At 43.8% G+C, this 18,622-nt stretch overlaps 1 protein-coding gene across 2 annotated transcripts; it reads left to right on the forward strand.

Moving 5' to 3' along the window:
* Positions 1 to 2,202: 2,202 nt before the first annotated feature.
* Positions 2,203 to 18,418, forward strand: LOC118398578 (WD repeat-containing protein 26). 2 transcript variants are annotated; one of them, XM_035794064.2, is made up of 14 exons: positions 2,203 to 2,935; positions 5,054 to 5,153; positions 5,715 to 5,771; positions 9,838 to 9,974; positions 10,771 to 10,868; positions 11,083 to 11,257; positions 11,897 to 12,035; positions 12,206 to 12,346; positions 13,034 to 13,153; positions 13,524 to 13,669; positions 14,036 to 14,114; positions 14,322 to 14,451; positions 14,743 to 14,937; positions 15,052 to 18,418. In XM_035794064.2, the coding sequence occupies exons 1-14, from the start codon at positions 2,649 to 2,651 to the stop codon at positions 15,075 to 15,077; spliced, it is 1,830 nt and encodes a 609-aa protein (XP_035649957.1). In that variant the 5' UTR covers positions 2,203 to 2,648; the 3' UTR covers positions 15,078 to 18,418. The 2 variants fall into 2 exon arrangements, with proteins under 2 accessions (XP_035649957.1, XP_035649958.1); XM_035794065.2 differs by having other exon boundaries at positions 2,204 to 2,935; positions 11,083 to 11,239.
* The last annotated feature ends 204 nt before the right edge of the window (positions 18,419 to 18,622 follow it).

Consider the following 18,622-nt stretch of genomic DNA (forward strand, 5'->3'; position numbering starts at 1 on the left):
CAATCAGGACCTGGAGACGGCTCTTTGTTGCTTCGTCTCCGCCTACCTCACCACCTGGAGCCAGCAACTTGTGTGGTTGGTATATGTCAGTAACACCCTTCCCTGCTTGGCCACTGGTCTCTCGCCCTTCGAGTGTTCCTTGGGATACCCTCTCGCCAGATGTTCGTCTGCCGCTGTCGCCGTACCTGGAAGAGAGCCCGGGTCGCTCTTCTAAAGACCACATCCAGGTATTGGCGACAGGCGGATTGCCAAAGGGCCCCTGCTCCATGCTATCGGCTCGGGCAGAGGGGTATGGCTTTCCACTCCGGACCTGCCCCTCCGGGTGGAGTCGCGTAAACTTTCCCCTCGTTTCATTGGCCCTTTCCCCATCTCTAAAATCCTTAGCCCCTCTGCTTTCTTCTGTTGCCTCGCACCCTCTGTATTCAATCCCACTTTTCATGTGTCTAGGATTAAATGTATGTCTCACAGCCCTTTGTCTCCTGTTTCCTGCCTGCCGTCCTGTACCAACTATGAAATAACACACATGGAATAATGTAGTAACCAATAAAGTGTTAAACGAATCAAAATATATTGTATATTTGAGATTCTTCAAAGTAGCCACCCTTTGCTTTGATGACAGCTTTGCACACTCTCGGCATTTCTACAATGTAGAAAACAGTACAAATAAAGAAAAACCCTTGAATGAGTAGGTGTGTCCAAACTTTTGACTGGAACTGTATGCGTGTTGTTATTGCTGGAATTCAGGATTTACTAAACATTTTTAGGCTGAACTGCTGGGGAGAGATTGCTTCCGAATTTTTATTGAAAACGTCACTTTCTCATATAGACCTGTGGACCATTTTTATCTGTCATTACCCTATGATGTACTGCCCCTAGGTGGTGGAGGACTGCTATAACATCATGAAGGAGTATGGATTCCACTTCATCCGGAGAGGGCTATCTTTGTCAAAGGGAAGGGGGAGCTACTAACCTTCTTCATGAAAGTAGCAACAGCACTGGTCCCACCACCACTACAGCACTGCCTCACCAAGTAGTGGGCCATTCCTGATCCACACCTGCTGATACAACAGACATAGTACAGATTACACATGGAGTCATCATTCTTATATATATGAACCCACTGGAGACATGTTTTAACGGCTTAAATTTAAATGCCATTGGCAAGCGTACAGTTAGAGCATAGGCAAGCGTACCGTTTCTACATATTAAGAAAAACAAAAACACACTCACTTTTGTACTCCAATAGCCGCATCTGGATTCTCTGGCAACTGATAGTCCAAGTGAAAAAGTAGAGAAAGTAGGCCTATTAGCTTATATACCTTTTTTACATTGATGGGTACATGTACAAGATGTTAGCTACTGTGTGTATATTCAGATATAGGCAACTACTTCATAGAACAACATATGTCCCTCCACCCAAACAAAGTCCATATTATGACTCCAACTAAACTAGTGTGACAGGACTTGTTTTGCCTTGAGAATGATTATCCTTTATGTTCTATTATTGTTTTCAAACATTTGAGCTCAGGTTTTGTAAGATAATGCCACTTGAAATATTATGTATGTATAATGTGTTAACTAAAAATGTTTTCATTTCCATTTATTAGGTCTGTGTGTATTTGAACCTTGTACAGAACAGTATTTCCAGCAATCCCCAGCACAGTGAAATGACTGTGAGTTGCAGTATTATTTCTGGTCTGGTTTCTGGTGTATAAATCTCAAGTTCCGCCACTGAGTGCAAGTGATCATCTCCTCTGAATATGGATAGTGACTTTACAAATGACCTCGACTAACCTATACCACCGCACAGTGACTCTGGACCAGTACCCCCTACATAGCCCCGTTATTGTTATGTAATTTTCATGTGTTACTTTTTTATTTTATATTTTTTAAACTTTATTTAGTAAATGTTTTCTTAAATCTATTTTTTTAACTGCATTGTTAGTTAAGGGCTTCTAAGTAAGGATTTCATGATAAGGTCTGCATCTGTTGTATTCGGCGCATATGACAAATACAATTTTATTTAATTTGAATGTAAGCCATTGCGACTCCTCCAATTTAAAAAAATGATTTTATGAATCAATTTTTGCCTGGAATTTTAATCTAAATTCTTTAAAGCTATCATAAAACCATAATCAATATGCAAAATTGGTCCCAATGCGCCACCCATGCATTATATAATTATACCGGAAGCAGGGTAGTATAGGAATTTCCGGTTACGTCAGCGTGTCTGGACTCCATTAGGGGGTTGCAGCTGTTGAGAGAAACAACAACAAAAACGGAGCGATTGACGGAACTATCACGGAGTCAGTGCGTTCTCAGCCGGGTTACGAAGTCTAAATTCTGGGAGCTAAAACCTCCTTTCCCACCCGGGGCTTCGCCGGCTTCTAACCACGGCCGCTCTCGGTGAGGAAACTCTGGCCTCCGCTTCCTCCTCCTCCGACTCGGACACCGGCGGAGCGTCGCCGCCCCCACGGAAGAAACACCGAGCCTCGGCGGCGGAGGGAGCAGGAGAGTCCGGGGATTCAACAGTTGCGACAGGCCTTTCTGGAGTTGTTTTGGGACTTACTACTACTTCTCCACATCACCAAGCCACCTCTGCTATTCACTTTAACCGGACCCTTGTCAACAATCTCAGCGGCAATAACATGCAGTCAAACGGGTCAGGACAGGGACAGGATTCAGAGCTTTCCTGCCTGAACAGCGCGCAAAACGGGGAGTCATCCTCGGCTGGGGGAACGCACTTCAACGGGCTTCTGGTCAGCACAAACAATGGGAATGGTGTCGGTACCAATAACGGAGCCGGACCGGGCTCAGGGACTTCCACAGCCTCTGGTTCGGAGGTCGGCTCCATGAAAAAGAAGAAACGCCTTTCGCAGTCGGAGGAAGATGTCATCCGATTAATAGGACAACATCTCCACGGGTTAGGGCTAAAGTAAGTTTACACGACGTGTCATTGGAAGGAAAAACCCCTAACATGTCAAAGCACATGATTCATGAAATATCATTTATTTGTGAGGTCTTTTTTTCAAATGGCGAACTGCGTGGTGGCCGTTGATAAACGGAATTCTGCGTTTGACAGACAAACATGGGGGAGGGGGTAGTTAGCAAGCTAACGTTAGTCGGAGGAAGAAGGGGTCCATTTTGCACAATACGGAGTGGTAGGTCGATAGAACCACTAGTCTTCGTTACGATTGTTATTCTGACCCTTTATACAGAATAAAAACTCAAGACAGTTCATAATTTGGTTGGCTACCTTGACCCCACACTAACTTTTTTTTCAGAGTAACCTTTATAGGGCTAGTTGAACTGCGTGTTGTGAGTTGTATATGTATTTTGTTACACGGGTGGAAATCGCATTACATCACCTTGTAATCCAGCGAAATATGCTGCAAAATATATATTTACTTGTGGCTACTAAGGATGTAAATGACCTTATCGATTTCGCCTATTTTATACTGTGGCACCGTGTAACGTTAGGATAGGTGTCAGAAATTAAATGCCTGCGTTTTTAGAGGATTGTGCAAAAGTGCGTAGGGAGAATAACGATACCCTGTTTGACAGCGTCAATTTGTTTTCATTCCACTGTGTTTCCCATATTTGGCACTTTCGATGGCTTGCGTGTTTTCATGACATTGACATTTGGTGTTTACAAAGATAACGTCATTAAAGGAGTTTGCTTGATACATTGCTGTAAAGTAGAAAACAGGGTCAGTGTTTCTTTTGAAACCTTTTGAGCGGCAGTCGTCTTGAACAACAACCATGGTACAGCCTCTTAAACCAGTGGTTATATCTTTCTAACCGCGTGTATTATTCTGGCGTTGCTATTTGCAGACACACAAATATGACATCCATGTCAACAATGGCAATCGTCTAAATATGGACACAATCACCATTTTATAGCCCCAGATGCAAAGTCAGAGCGATGTTTAACTCGTATTGGTGGTATTGGTGGTAGTGAAGAAAAACATATTGGTGGTAATGGTGGCCCGTGAAGTAATCAGAATGACTTCCCCACTAGGGTATGATTTCATGGCTGCTGTGAAATGCGCATCTATTCAGCTGTTATAGATTAGAAACGTTGATTGACTCTAATAATAGATAGGAGGAACACAATATTTTGAGCCCTCTATGGCTAAATTGGCCCATGTCACCATAATGGACTGTTAATGCAGTGTTTGATAGACCCAGCCTGCTACTGCTCGCCAGTAGAACTGCCATTACTGGAGCTGCTAAGAGAGCCTGTTTGGGTATGTTTATATGGGGGATAAATACATGCATTATCTGCTATGGAACTGACTCCCCTACATTTCCAAAGTGGGATGGAACGTGAGAATGGTGTCTGAACTCAGCAGGGTGACGCTGTAAACACTGCTGCACCACACTCTTCTTTGATACATGAGGATGATGTCATCATGCTATGTTGTCAGTACAGCCCCACTCCATTTTATCACAGACACCTTCTCAGCACACTTATAGAGATTTACAGAAAAGGTACACACAGTTAACAGGTCTAGTCTATAATTATAACTAATTATTACTAATGAATTATAATTTATTGCTGGATATGGTTTAGATTATGTTATGCCTGTCTCTCTCCCTGTCTGTCGGTCTGGTATAACATATCAGGTTCATTGGCTGTCTTGTTGGCCAATGTTAAGCTGTTTGCTATGAATGTTTAGGCAATTCATGTTTAATTAATCTCTCTGTGGTCAATTGATTTTGGGCTGACATTTCAGTTCCTTTACATCTGTATGTTAATTTCCGTCTCTTTCAAATGGTCAGCTAATGTTTGCTGTAAACATTGAGGTAATGTTTTTATGGCTCCCGAGTGGTGCAGCGGTCTAAGACCCTGGTTCGATCCCAGGCTGTATCACAACAGGCCATGATCGGGAGACCCATATGGCTGCTCACAATTGGCCCTGTGTCGTCCTGTTTAGGGTTTGGCCGGTGTAGGCTGTCATTGTAAATAAGAATTTGTTCTTAACTGATTTGCCTAGTGAAATAAAGGTCAATAAAAATAAAAAATGTTTCCCCACTCTCTTCTCTGCAGTCAAACAGTGGACCTGCTAATGCAGGAGTCGGGCTGCAGACTGGAACATACCTCAGCCACAAAGTTCCGCAACAACGTCATGGAGGGGGAGTGGGAAAAGGTGGGTCCCACGTTACCATAGTTACACCTGCACCTTTAATGTTAGGCATAGCCTGCACACATTTTCTTCAAGAGTACCGTTAACATGGTTATGTTATTTATTATTATTATCTATCACATGTACAACACCAACGTTAAGCTACATATGGAATACATAAACAGTGCTGTTAATAACCATTTGTGCCAATCAATAAAATATTGGAACTTGTTGATGAAAATATAGGTTGCTAAGTTCCTAGTAGGGATCTTAGAGTTGTTTGTGTAATTACTTTCTCTTCTACATTGCCACAATACTCCCATTCCAAGAGCCTTGGGCAAATAAGGCTTGTAAAAATGTTCATAATATTTTTTTAATCCCATAATAGTACAGATATTACTGAGCATTATCTGAACTGTAGCCACAAAATGGCTTCACCCACCATGACAATGACAGTTATTGACTTCCTCCACTGAGAAAGAGTGTGGTTATTGTAGTGGTCAACTGTTTTGATTTGTCGTTTTTGTGGCTTGAAAGTGCTGAGCCAACTATTTGTTTCCCCTCTCTCTCTTTGTTTTTGTCCAGGCTGAGAATGATCTCAACGAGCTGAGGGCACTGATGCATTCTCCCAACGCTATTGTGGTAAGCCCAAACCTGACCTGAATGACAGTCATCAACGCAGTGAAAGGGGACCACGGGTTCTAGAACGGTTCCGTCCCCAACCTGACTGTTCTAGATTAGAAAGTCCCTCCTTTGTGAGGCGGATTCATTCTGACTGGAATTTCAAGTGTTCCAGAATACCTCGGACGGACTGAATGGAATGTTTACAACAGATATCCTCATATATGGGGGTATAGTATCCTGCATTTAATAATTTGCTGGTCAGATGCTAAGTGTATGGAATGATTATCAGTAAAATGTTCCACCAATATTATTATTATTCAACAAAAACACAGTTGTATAATCACATTGTTAGTGTTTAAAGAATTTTGCATTATTAGTAGCTAGGTTTCATCTAATTGGTGACAGATTTTCATGCAAAATTTTTGAAAATCTGCATAAAGAAAATATGTGAATTTCCCCACCAGTGGTGTGTTTCCATCGAACTGACTTGTTGCAGATAGAAATCAGTGCGTGATGACTTAGTGCTCACAAAAATGTACTTTTTCGCTTAATTTTCATGTACGGAATAAAAATCTAATGTTCAATGTGTTTCCATCACATTTTCAACTCTAACGATCGTTTTGTCACAAGCTGTTGCGTTAGATAGCAAATGTGCCTACTCTGGTCTTGGCATGTGCACTGTAGCCAACAACTCGCAGATGCAGTGCAGGTAGGCTGGTCTACATAATGAGATTATGGATAAGAGCTACAATATTTTTATTTGTCAACCAGAATAGGACCTGTGACATTTTATTGGAAAGGAGCATTGAACTCATACCATGCACTTTCACTACCCTGTGAAGTTCGTAACTTTTTTCCATCTGTAGCCTAATTTAAACTGCATGTTTTCCCTAGTCGTAGTGGGAGGACACCATGGCGTGACACTTGAGTTTACTTTGATATGATGGTTATATCAATATTTGCTCAAAGGTGTTTCCACTGCATTTTCTTGTATCATTAATTTTTAGACAAAGATCCCACCATATCGAACAAACAAATTGTTGGCATTTATACAATTTTAACGTAACTTCCTGTTTCCATCACAGCTGTCGTGATATTTTTTAATATGGTATGAATTTTGTTGCATAAAGACTGTAGATGGAAATGTGGTTAGTGGATTCATTGTAGATTTTCAGTCAACTGTATGTCTTGTACATTTTGTTTTCTGTATATCATCTAATATCCATACATATTCTGGTGGAGCCCTATGATGGAGCTCATTTGTCATTCAGATGTTCTTCTGAGATTGTTAATGAGGGGAGTCGCCTCTACCACGGGTACAGCGCGTTCAGATGTCATCTAAAGAACACGGGGGACTGCAGCTAGGCTAAATGATGAGGATTAGACCTTGCTAGCTCATTAGGAGACAGGATACATTTGAGTCAGACACTCTTATCCAGGGCGACTTAAATTAGTGCATTCATTTTAAGGTGGCCAGGTGGGACAACCACATATCGCAATCATCAATCACATTTCTTCAATGTAGCTATCAGCAAAGTCAGTGGTAGTAGAATGAAAAGGATAGATCTCAAAATGGTCTCCTGTGGCTTAGTCAAGCGCCTGTGGAGTTTTATTCTGGTGAACCAAAGGCTTGTTATTGCACAATTCATTTTAACTCGAGGTAAACTATATCCTGTTTTATGAATGTCTATAAAGGAATAGTTGTTTTTTGCCCTGCCATATAGCAAGAAGGTATGCAAGTTATGTCAAGCTGATTATGGTGGACACTTAACAATGGTCATTTTATATGCCAGAGTCATGGTTATAATTGAAAAGGTCAAACCGTGTTGGTCCTTCTGACAGGTTGTGTGTGTTGTGCACTTGGACACACGTCTGTCTATGTTAGGGTGCGGTAACTCGTCTGTTGGTCTGTGGCAAACCCAAGATAAGATGGATTCCTTTAATAATAGGGCTCCCAAGTGGCGCAGCGGTCTAAGGCACTGCATCTCATTGCTAGAGGCGTCACTACAGATCCTGGTTTAATTCCGGGCTGTATCACCACCAGCCGTGATTGGGAGTCCCATAAGGCGGCGCATAATTGGCCCAACGTCATCCGGGTTTGGCCGGAGTAGGCCATCATTGTAAATAAGATTTTTTTTCTTAACTGACTTGCCTGGTTAAATAAATAAATACCATAAATGTCAGTACTGACCAAAATACTCTGACTGATTAACACTTGTTTGTGGTCACAAGTATTAAGTTAACAAGGAAGTGGCTAGTTACAGCTGGCACTGTGAGATCTCTGGGGTTAAGCCAACGCCCACCACATGACACGAAGGCCAGCCAATACCTCCCCAATTTATTGTCACCATGTTAATGCTGCCTGTCACTCAAATGATATCGGTATGAGCAAAGATGAACTATGTGGGACTGACTGCTCTAATAATGGGCATAAGTGTCCACGAAGGCGGAAAGCATGCAGGAGGAGGCGAGAACATTCTAGCCAACCAGTTTCACGTTTTTTTTAGCCGCATGTACGGGATACACATGGTATGCATCGTCCAACGAAATGCTTACTTGCAGGTTCCTTAACGACAATGCGATAAGAAATAAAGTAAATGGCAGTAGAATATAACATTTTTTGCATAAGGATAATACAGGAAGGCACAATTTATACTCCAATATTTACATGTGTTTTGGGGATGGTGGGGGCAGTGTATAAACTGAACAGTATAATACGAGTCTGATGTGTGTGTGCTAAGTGGAGGAGAATCAGAGCAGGTGGTCAGTCCAGCTCAAGTGTTCAGCAGTCTGATGGCTTGTAGATAGAAACTGTCTCTGAGCCTGTTGGAATCAGACCTCATGCTCCGATACCGGCTGCCCCATGCTAAGGGAGAGAAAAGCTTGATGATGCTGGGTGCCTTCCATCGGGCACCGTTTTGAGTAGATTCCCTGAATGGGTTGGAGCACGGTCCCAGTGATGTACTGGGCTGTCTTCACCAGCTGCTGGAGGGCCTTGTGGTTGTGGATGGCGCAATTGCTGTACCAGGCTGTGATTGTCCAGCTGTAGTATTTAGAGAGGACCTGGGTCGGCATGCCAGATTTCTTCAGCCACCTTAGGAAGTAGAGGTGCTGTTGCGTCATCTGGACGAGTGGTGGTGTTTCATGACAAGTGAACGCCGAGGAACGTAACTTGTGACTCTACCGTTGATTTGGGTCGGTGCATGTTTCCTCTGCTTCCTGAAGTAAAAAATGAACTCCTTTTGTTTTCCTGACATTGAGTGAGAGGTTGTTGTCATGACACCACAATGCCAGTTCACTTACCACCTCTTTATAGGTTGACTCGTCATTGTTGTTTATCAGGTCAGCAAACTTGATGTTTGTGTCGTTTAAAGCCACGCAGTTGTGGGTGAACAGGAAGTACAGCAGAGGACCGAGGACACACCCCTGGGGGGCCCCTTTGTTAAGACTTTGTGTAAACAACAGGCACAACTCTGAATTAAAATGTTTTTTTTTCCTAAGTTTCTGCAATGCCACGTATATAAATACATTTCTAACAACCTAAATATGGAACTTCTATCCGATCAAATCAGCCTTGCATAGGACATTAGCAATAACATTTTATGTTGACCAAATTCAACTCTCTCATTGACCTCCATACCAATAATCCCCACTTCCTCTGCTTCTCGCTGTATTTTCGCTCAGACAGATCTTGGGGCAGAGTCGAGCCTCTCACTTTGCCTCTTTCTCTCTGGTATGAGTGCCTGCACCCTTTGAAGCACAGGATCAGAGTTGTTGGAGGTGTTATGTTCTGAAATGAGTTAATTACTATTCATCTAAAATCTGTTGGTCATGTTTCTGGGCTCCCAACGCTTTTTATGAAACCCTTTTGTCACCACTTGCTTACTTCATTTGTTTCTCCTCTCTCTCCTTTTTACTCATCTTTTTCTTCCCCCTTTTCTCTCTCATCCTTTGTCTACATAATCTATCAACCCCCCTCCTGCCCCTCTCTCAATTTCTCTCATTTCTTCGTCTCTCACCACCTCCTACTCCACCTTCCTCTCTTCTCCTTCATCTACCCCTCTCCCTCCCTCTTTCTCTGTAGCGTATGAAGTTCCTGCTCCTGCAGCAGAAGTATCTGGAGTACTTGGAGGACGGGAAGGTTCTCGAGGCTCTGCAGGTGCTCAGGGGAGAGCTCACGCCGCTCAAGTACAACACGGACCGCATCCATGTTCTCAGCGGGTACGCCATTACCTTTCGTTCACTTTAATCATCAGATGATTCAACCGATCAGTGCTCCACACAGTCAGTCAGTGTCACATTACCGTTTCTACCAATCATATCAATCCGCTGTCTGATCAATCTGTGCAAACAGCATCCTCAGAGGGTTTGCCTGTCTATCAATCGCACCATTTACATAAGTCAACACGTAAGTCAATCATCAACTGTCACACGGTCAAGTACAACTCGGGACAGGATCCAAATATTCAGTGGTTAAATAAAATAATCAATCAATGAGTCAATATCAGATGCATCCGCATGCTCACTAAGTATGCCACTCTGTCTCTCAAGCAGTCAGTGGAAACCTACATTTATCAAGAAAAACTAACAACCAAATTTGCATCAGTGGTTGATCAGTCACATTGTCAAATCAAATTTTATTGATCACATACATGTGATTAGCAGATGTTATTGCGGGTGTAGCGAAATGCTTGTGCATCTAGCTCCGACAGTGCACTAATATCTAACAAGTAATATCTAACAAATTACACAACATATACCCAATACACACAAATCTAAGTCGGAATGAATTAATACTGTATACATATGGACGACCGATGTCAGAGCGGCACGGACTAAGATACAGTGGAATAGTATAGAATACAGTAAATACATATGAGATGAGTGAGAGTTCAATGTGGCTTTGGAGTAATAACCAGCGTGTACAGGTTAATTAAACTGTTATTAGAGGTCATGCATAACAAGTATTTGCCCAGTGGAGTATGTTGTAGTCTGACTAGTTTTTTGTTTTGTGTAGGTATCTGATGTGTAGCCATGCAGAGGACCTGCGCGCCAAGGCAGAGTGGGACGGCAAAGGCGCAAATTCACGCTGCCGACTGCTGGACAAGCTACAGAGTGAGAACACTGGCCACATTCCACCACTCACACACACACACAAACACACATTTCATATAAACACAAAAATACACACACTACGTCACATACAGCCTCATGACACCGTATACACAAAGTCACACAGGGCTTCACAGGGGTCTAGGAATGCACTTCAGACTGGACTATAGTTTGACTCCCATCTCTTGTCCTTCTCTCCAACTCACTCCCTCTCCAGCGTACCTGCCCCCGTCGGTGATGCTTCCCCCGCGCAGGCTGCAGACCCTGCTGAGACAGGCTGTGGAGCTGCAGAGGGACCGCTGCCTCTACCACAACACCAAACTGGACAGCAGCCTGGACTCTGTCTCCCTCCTCCTGGACCACGTCTGCAGCCGGTCAGCAACACACTCAGGGTGACATTTTCTGCCAAACACAGCTGAAATGTGCAAAAAACAAAACCTGAAAACCTCTCCTTTTTACGATGCCTGCTGTAGACATTGGTAAAGATGGAGGCAATCATTTATGTGGATATAAAGAAAGGCATGTGTTTAAATACAGGGTATTTGTGTGTGATACAGAGCTTTCCTGACCTCTTGACCTGACCTGGAAAAACTCAAGAGCCCAGATCAGTTGCATGTAATGCAGTAGCGACCTGCAATATTTTTGGAATGCTACGATGTTTTTTGATTTCATAAATGTTGCGCACTGCAAGAGTCGTAAAGTGAACAGAAAAGATCACCCTCAATCATTTACCACATACGTTTTATTTGTCACATGCTTTGTGAACAACAGGTGTAGAAAAACAGTGAAATGCTCACTTATGAGTCCTTTTCCAACAATGCAGAGTTAGTTAAAAAAAATTTAAAACGTTTTTATTAGGGACATGAGGAATAAATGACTGACTCCCATCAGTAGCCTCTCTATCAGCTCTTCTTCATTCTTTACCTTGTTCTCTCTGTCCCTCTCCACTGTCCTTCATTTTCTTCTTTCTCTCCCTTTTATTTGACCGATTGACCTTGGTTGACCTCTCTCCTGGTTGGCACTGTCCACAGGAAGCAGTTCCCGTGCTACACGCAGCAGATCCTCACAGAGCACTGTAACGAGGTGTGGTTTTGTAAGTTCTCCAACAACGGCACCAAGCTGGCCACCGGCTCCAAAGACACCACCGTCATCATCTGGCAGGTGGACCCTGTGAGTACCACACTGAGCCCAAATCCCCCACACTATCTGCTGTGTACATTCCCATTATATGCCTTATAGGAGTCATCTGCTGCATTAATGGCAAAGATGGCCACCATCTACTGTCTTTCCGTTAGTGCTTTACTCTAACCCAGAGCCTGGTGTCTATGTGTGCTGTCTAGGAGAGCCACCAGTTGAAGCTGCTGCGGACCTTAGAGGGCCATGCCTACGGTGTGTCCTACCTGGCCTGGAGCCCTGACGACGCCTACCTGATCGCCTGCGGACCCGATGACTGCTCCGAACTCTGGCTCTGGAACGTTCAGGTATGGCAACACACACACATACCCTGGATGGCAAAACAGTATGTTAGTGCAGGTAAAAAAATCTGTACAGGCATAAACTGCAGCCGTCCAGGACAAGGGTTGATTGAATTAAATAATTAGTTAAATAAATAGAAACACATCAATTAATGTCATTTATTGGTCAGAGTACCTGATTTAGATGGGCCTGTTTTTTTTCACACATTTTTCTCCCCAATTTCGTGGTATCCAATTGGTAGTTACAGTCTTGTCTCATCGCTGCAACTCCCGTACGGACTCAGGAGAGGGGAAGGTCGAGGGCCATGCGTCCTCCAAAACACGACCCAGCCATCCCGCACTGCTTCTTGATTCAATGCACACTTAACCCGGAAGCCAGCCGCACCAGTGTGTCGGAAGAAACACCGTACACCTGACGACTGTGTCGCTAGTGCTCGATGGAACAAGGACATCCCTGCCGGCCAAACCCTCCCCTAACTCGGACGACGCTGGGCCAATTGTGCGCCGCCCCATGGGTCTCCCGGTCGCGGCCAGCTGCGACAGAGCCTGGACTCGAACCAGAATCTCTAGTGACCACTGCGCGACTCGGGAGACCAATGGGCCTGTTAAAAACAGCCGTGCAGTAGACATCCAGGCTGGGAACTCTTCAGTGTCTGTGTACTGACTGAGTGGTGTTTGTGCCCTGGTGGGTAGACGGGCGAGTTGCGGACCAAGATGAGCCAGTCCCACGAGGACAGTCTGACCAGTGTGGCCTGGAACCCTGACGGGAAACGCTTTGTCACCGGGGGACAGAGGGGACAGTTCTACCAGTGTGTAAGTATTGTAAAAGGAGGATGTGTGTATTAGTGTGTTCTACCAGTTTGCTGTGTGTGTGATCTATCCACCAGATATACCAGCGTCAGTTGGTTCTTCCAGTTTGTCCTGCCAGTGTGTGAGTAGTGAGGAGGATACAGGACAGCAGGAATGAATTATACTGCAGCGGGGAGGGACTAATACAATACAGTAAATGGACAGACTACTTTGAGATATGCACCTTCACTTCTTATTGATTAGCTGACAAGAACCTGCTGACCTTCAGAACAGAGACTGTCAGGATCTAGTATATTACAAACGGTGTATTTGTGTGTCTGAATCTGTCTGTCTGATTTTCTACCTGTTTCTGGCCTGTGTGTATGATTGCCAGGACCTGGATGGTAACCTGTTGGACTCGTGGGAGGGCGTACGTGTGCAGTGCCTCTGGTGTGTGGGGGACGGCAGGACTGTGCTAGCGTCAGACACTCACCAGCGGATCCGGGGTTACAACTTTGAGGACCTAACGGACAGAAACATGTGAGGGCTGCGGTTTCTCCCCGTACCAGATCACAATCACCCTCCTAACTATTATTCAGTAGATTAACAACAGCAAAATGGTTCAGCAGTGTTAGTAATAAATGGTTTATACATGCATGGTTTATACATGCATGGTTTATACATGCATAATGAATACATTAACAAATTATACATGAATTACTAACTGTTTCCTACTTTTTATTCATGTTTTATAAATAGATTATTAACAGACCTAAAGGAAGCTTTACTGGACCAAGTAATACCTTCAGAATGACTCCTCTTACATATGAAGTTGTCTGTATACAGATATCATTGAACAGAACACAGATCAGTGATTGATCTCTGTTGTGAATTCCTCTTTTACAGAGTTCAGGAGGACCATCCTATCATGTCTTTCACTGTTTCCAAGAACGGAAGATTAGCTTTGTTAAATGTAGCAACTCAGGTGAATGGGGAGAGGGTGCTATACTTGAATACTGAAAGGACTGTACCAGCAGTATTCTGCGTGTCTGTCTCTCTCTGTGTGTGCGTGTGGACTAGTGTCTGTTTGTGTGAGGGAGATGGAGGAGAATGTACCAGTGCTAATGGCTGTGTTTAGTGTCTAACTGCTCCCTCTCCTTCCTCCCCTCCTCCCTCCATTCTCCCCCTACAGGGAGTGCATCTTTGGGACCTGCAGGACCGAGTGTTGGTGAGGAAGTACCAAGGTGTGACCCAGGGCTTCTACACCATCCACTCCTGCTTCGGAGGCCACAATGAAGACTTCATTGCCAGCGGCAGCGAAGGTACCACCCACAGACACAACAGCAGCCATTTTAGGCACTGACCACAGCTACTCCTCAAACTTAGGATTAGTGTTGTAGTTGTTGAGACCTACTAACAAACGTGTTCACCACTGTGTCCCTCACTATGGGTGTGTTCCAGTTATGGGCTCAACCCATGTCTCCATCTCTCACATACATAAGCACACAAATACAGCAACCTTTTCAGCATATCACAGGAAGGTTGACATATGGCTGATATTTTCTATATTAATACCATTGTAACCCCCCTCTCTCTCTCTTACACCCCCCAAGACCATAAGGTCTATATCTGGCACCGACGCAGTGAGCTACCCATCGCTGAACTAACAGGGCACACTCGCACAGTCAACTGCGTTAGCTGGAACCCCGCCATCCCAGGCCTCATGGCCTCCGCCTCGGACGACGGCACTGTGCGTGTCTGGGGCCCCGCACCCTTCCTCGACACACAGGTGGTCGACGGGCTCAACGGTAAATACCGCTAGCATTTTGTTAGTTCAATGGCCGTAGTAAGGCCATAAGTTCAATGGCCGTAGAAAGGCCAAAAGTTTTACAGGTAATTATGTCACTCTCATCTCTCCCCAGAGAACTGCAGCAACATGGACAGTTGATGGTGACGTTGGAATGGAAAACTTATTCTCTTTTACATCAAGAAATAAAACCAACCAACAAGAAATAAACATCAAAACGAGAACGAAATCCAAAACCTTACAAAACAGAAAAGTAAATCAATTGTCTCATGACCGGGCAAAACTATGGAGGTGAGGATGAAAACACTCTTACAAAACTAGGTCTTCATCCAGAACCAGTGACTTGGAAGACCAGTGACCTGGGAAAATCAATCTGATCCATTGGTACTCCCTGCTGGCTCCCTCTTCCACCCCACCCCCTTTCCCAGCAAGGCCACAGCCACACCAGGGGCTCTCCCCTGAATATTCCCCTGGAAACCCACCTCTTCCCTGGGCCTCAGGCACAGCATCACGCCCCTGACCCCTTCAGACAGCCATTACAGACCATCTACATGGATTGGACCGTGTCTGTCATCTGTCTCTCTCACCTACCCGTGTGTGTCCATGGGGAGGGTGATGGGGTGTTAAAAGGGGTGGAGGGGGTTATAGCAACTTCCGTTTATTAGTTTTTCTGTTCTCCTTTCTCCTCTTGCTCCTTTCTTCACACTTGAGTTGTTGGATGAAAGCAGAAAATCAACACAAAACCAACCAACCGACAAAGAAAAACTCAAAGGCTATGCTTACTTTGGATTTTTTTTACGATAGTCATAGCATTCTTATTTGTTATCATTTAACAGGTGAATCCTAGGGTTGAACTAGGAGTAGTGACCGTGGAGTGCTTTAGTGTGAAGAATACTCTCTCAATTAGGAAAAGCAATTTTTATCCCTTGTTTAAAGTCTAACACGGACACACTCGCGCCAATGTCCCCCGAGTCGCACCCTCTGACTCCCCCTATCTCCCGCTTCCGAGTTTAAGCTATCAACCGCACAGCTCACAGTTCCACTAGATCTGCCTGTTGGGAGGGGGTAAAGGTCAGCTGTCAAAGGTGAGAGGTCAGTGGTATCTGGTGTAGTGTGGTTGCGTCTCCGCTGTAGGGCCAAGCGTGAACCAGTCCTCGTGTTGAGTATCTCTAAGAATGACATACTCTTGGATGTAGAGGTCTGTACATGCAACTATTGCCGTACACTGAGGACTGCACCTGTCCTTCCTCTGTGTGTGTGTGTGTGTGTGTGTGTGTGTGTGTGTGTGTGTGTGTGTGTGTGTGTGTGTGTGTGTGTGTGTGTGTGTGTGTGTGGATGTGTGTGTGTGTGTGTGTGTGGATGAGCTTGTGTGTATGGGTGAACTTCTGTGTTTTTGTTTAGGTGAGTGAATGCAGGGGCATGCACACCAACAGAAGATCATGCTTCCCCCTCCTCCCCCAGTGAAATTATAAAGAGGATTTTAATCCCATTCAAATTAATCCAAAACCCCAGAGCGACCTCTATCTGTGGAACAAAGAATACTTGGAGAGCCATTTTGTAGAAACTCTTTTTTTTACTTGGGCTTTTCTTTTTACATTTGACTTTGCTTTTTTATATATTTCTCCTTAACAACACCTACCATTGGAATGGCACTGAGATACCGGAGTTGGATCAGTTTTGTGGGAAAATTCACAGCTTTACAGAGTTTTCCCCTTTACACACACACCCCCGCCTGTCCCCTCCAGACACACACCCACATGTACGCCCAAAACACGTCACTGAGGTCTACCCCTAGTCACACCTTTGACAGAGCTGGATAGGTATAGGCAAGGTTTTATGGGTGGAAGTGAACATATTGGAATCTGGCTCACGCCACACTTCCATGCACCCTACACAGTAGTACAGCGTTCTTAATGTTAAGTATACAGAACCAAACACAACCTCCGGCATATACACAGACATAGCTGCTCTATCTTACATAGGCTTACAGCCCTTACTGAGCAAGACTGATTTCTGCACAACACCCCTTTCTCTCCAGCCAAGTCCTCCTTTTCAGTGATGAAGGCACCATACAGAGCTTTCTTCCTCCCGATTCGGGGTATGTAATGACTATTTGCTATGGACTGATATTAAATGTTTAAAAAGAACGCTTTTCTGTCCGTTTTTATGAAATATTTTCTTACTTTAATTTTTTTGTTCTCATTATATAATTTCATTCTCTCTCCCTGTATTATCATATTAAAATATAACCAGACAACTGGTGTCCTATATATTTTTTTAAATTCATCTTATGATTAGTTTTGTCTTTCAGGTTTCATTTTTACTTATCCACTACTTCTTACATATTAATAGTGAATATGCACAGTAACACTCATGCCAATATGAGTGGGTTGAGTTATGTTTTGGGAGTGTGTTACCTTAAGAATCAGGTTTAAAATGTCCACCCCTCGTCTTTTAAAAGTGAGACATTGTGCAGTGATTCAATACTCATGTCTCTGTGGAATATGTCCAGGACAAAAAAAATTGTGCTTTTTTTTGTGCCACTGTTGGTTGCGTTTGCTGTTTCTACCCCTACCAAAATCAAAGCACTTGAGACTCGATCGTGGCTCTGTAGGTATGTGTGATTCCACGATCTGTGTTTCACATTCTGGAATGGTGCTTTTCCCATTCTAGAACCTTCCATCTGTTGGACCCCTGAATGGACTTGAACTGCCCATCCACACCTTATGTCATGTCTGAGGAGTTGAGGCAAATAAAAAGTGAAGAACCCAAAAGCTTTCACAAAGTTATAATTCACCTGCTGGTGACATGCTATGTCTGAATGCAACTTGGTGTCTACTCTTCCTTTGTCTTGGAGTTTCTAGGACTGTTTATGATTTGACGCTAATAGCTATCTTATTTCTCTCTCTGGAGGTGTTGGGGCTGGGTGGGGGAGTAAGGGTTTACGGTAGCAGATTAAAAGAGTAATTGTGGGACGGGGATCTGTTTGCGTTTGTTTTATTTACAAAAGTGATTGTACTGTTTTGTATCGTTGTGTAGGAGAAGTGTTGTGTGCATATTTTCAATAAAGCTTTCAGGGTTTTGAAAAAGAGCTGTGGCCCAACATGGAAGTATCAAGGGGCTGGATTACAGATATGGGATCAGTTTACATTATCCAATCCTATCCACAGTTCCCCATAACCATGAGGGAGTACAGAGCTAAACTGACCTTAGGTTTGTGTAAAGAGGCAACATGTCTCGACAGACTTTAGAGGAAAGTTTGAGTTCTCAGACTGAAAAGAGCCCTCATTTTCCTGTGTTTAACTTTGTTAGTACTGTTGACTGGTTCACACACTTGAACATTTGATGACATTGGTGTAATTCAGAGAAACAGCATGGCAGCAAAGAGGCATAGTAGTGTGTGCATCAGAGGGGATCAAATGCCAAATTTAGGGATAAACAAGAACTGCTACCAATAAATTGTGACTATTTTAAGTTAACAATCTTGTTTGAAATACATTTCTAATTTGAGGTGCGTTTGTGAAGTCGTTTTCTCCATGTATTATACAGGCCATAGAGTAATTGCATAATCTCTCAACGACAGACCTTTCTCTCCATTCCTGTTTACATTAGCGCACCACCGCCACGAGGTGGGAAATTATATGCTTGCAATAACATTTTCCATAGCATTTTATTTACATAACATA

Source organism: Oncorhynchus keta, chromosome 19, assembly GCF_023373465.1.
Source record: "Oncorhynchus keta strain PuntledgeMale-10-30-2019 chromosome 19, Oket_V2, whole genome shotgun sequence".
Taxonomy (NCBI): domain Eukaryota; kingdom Metazoa; phylum Chordata; class Actinopteri; order Salmoniformes; family Salmonidae; genus Oncorhynchus; species Oncorhynchus keta.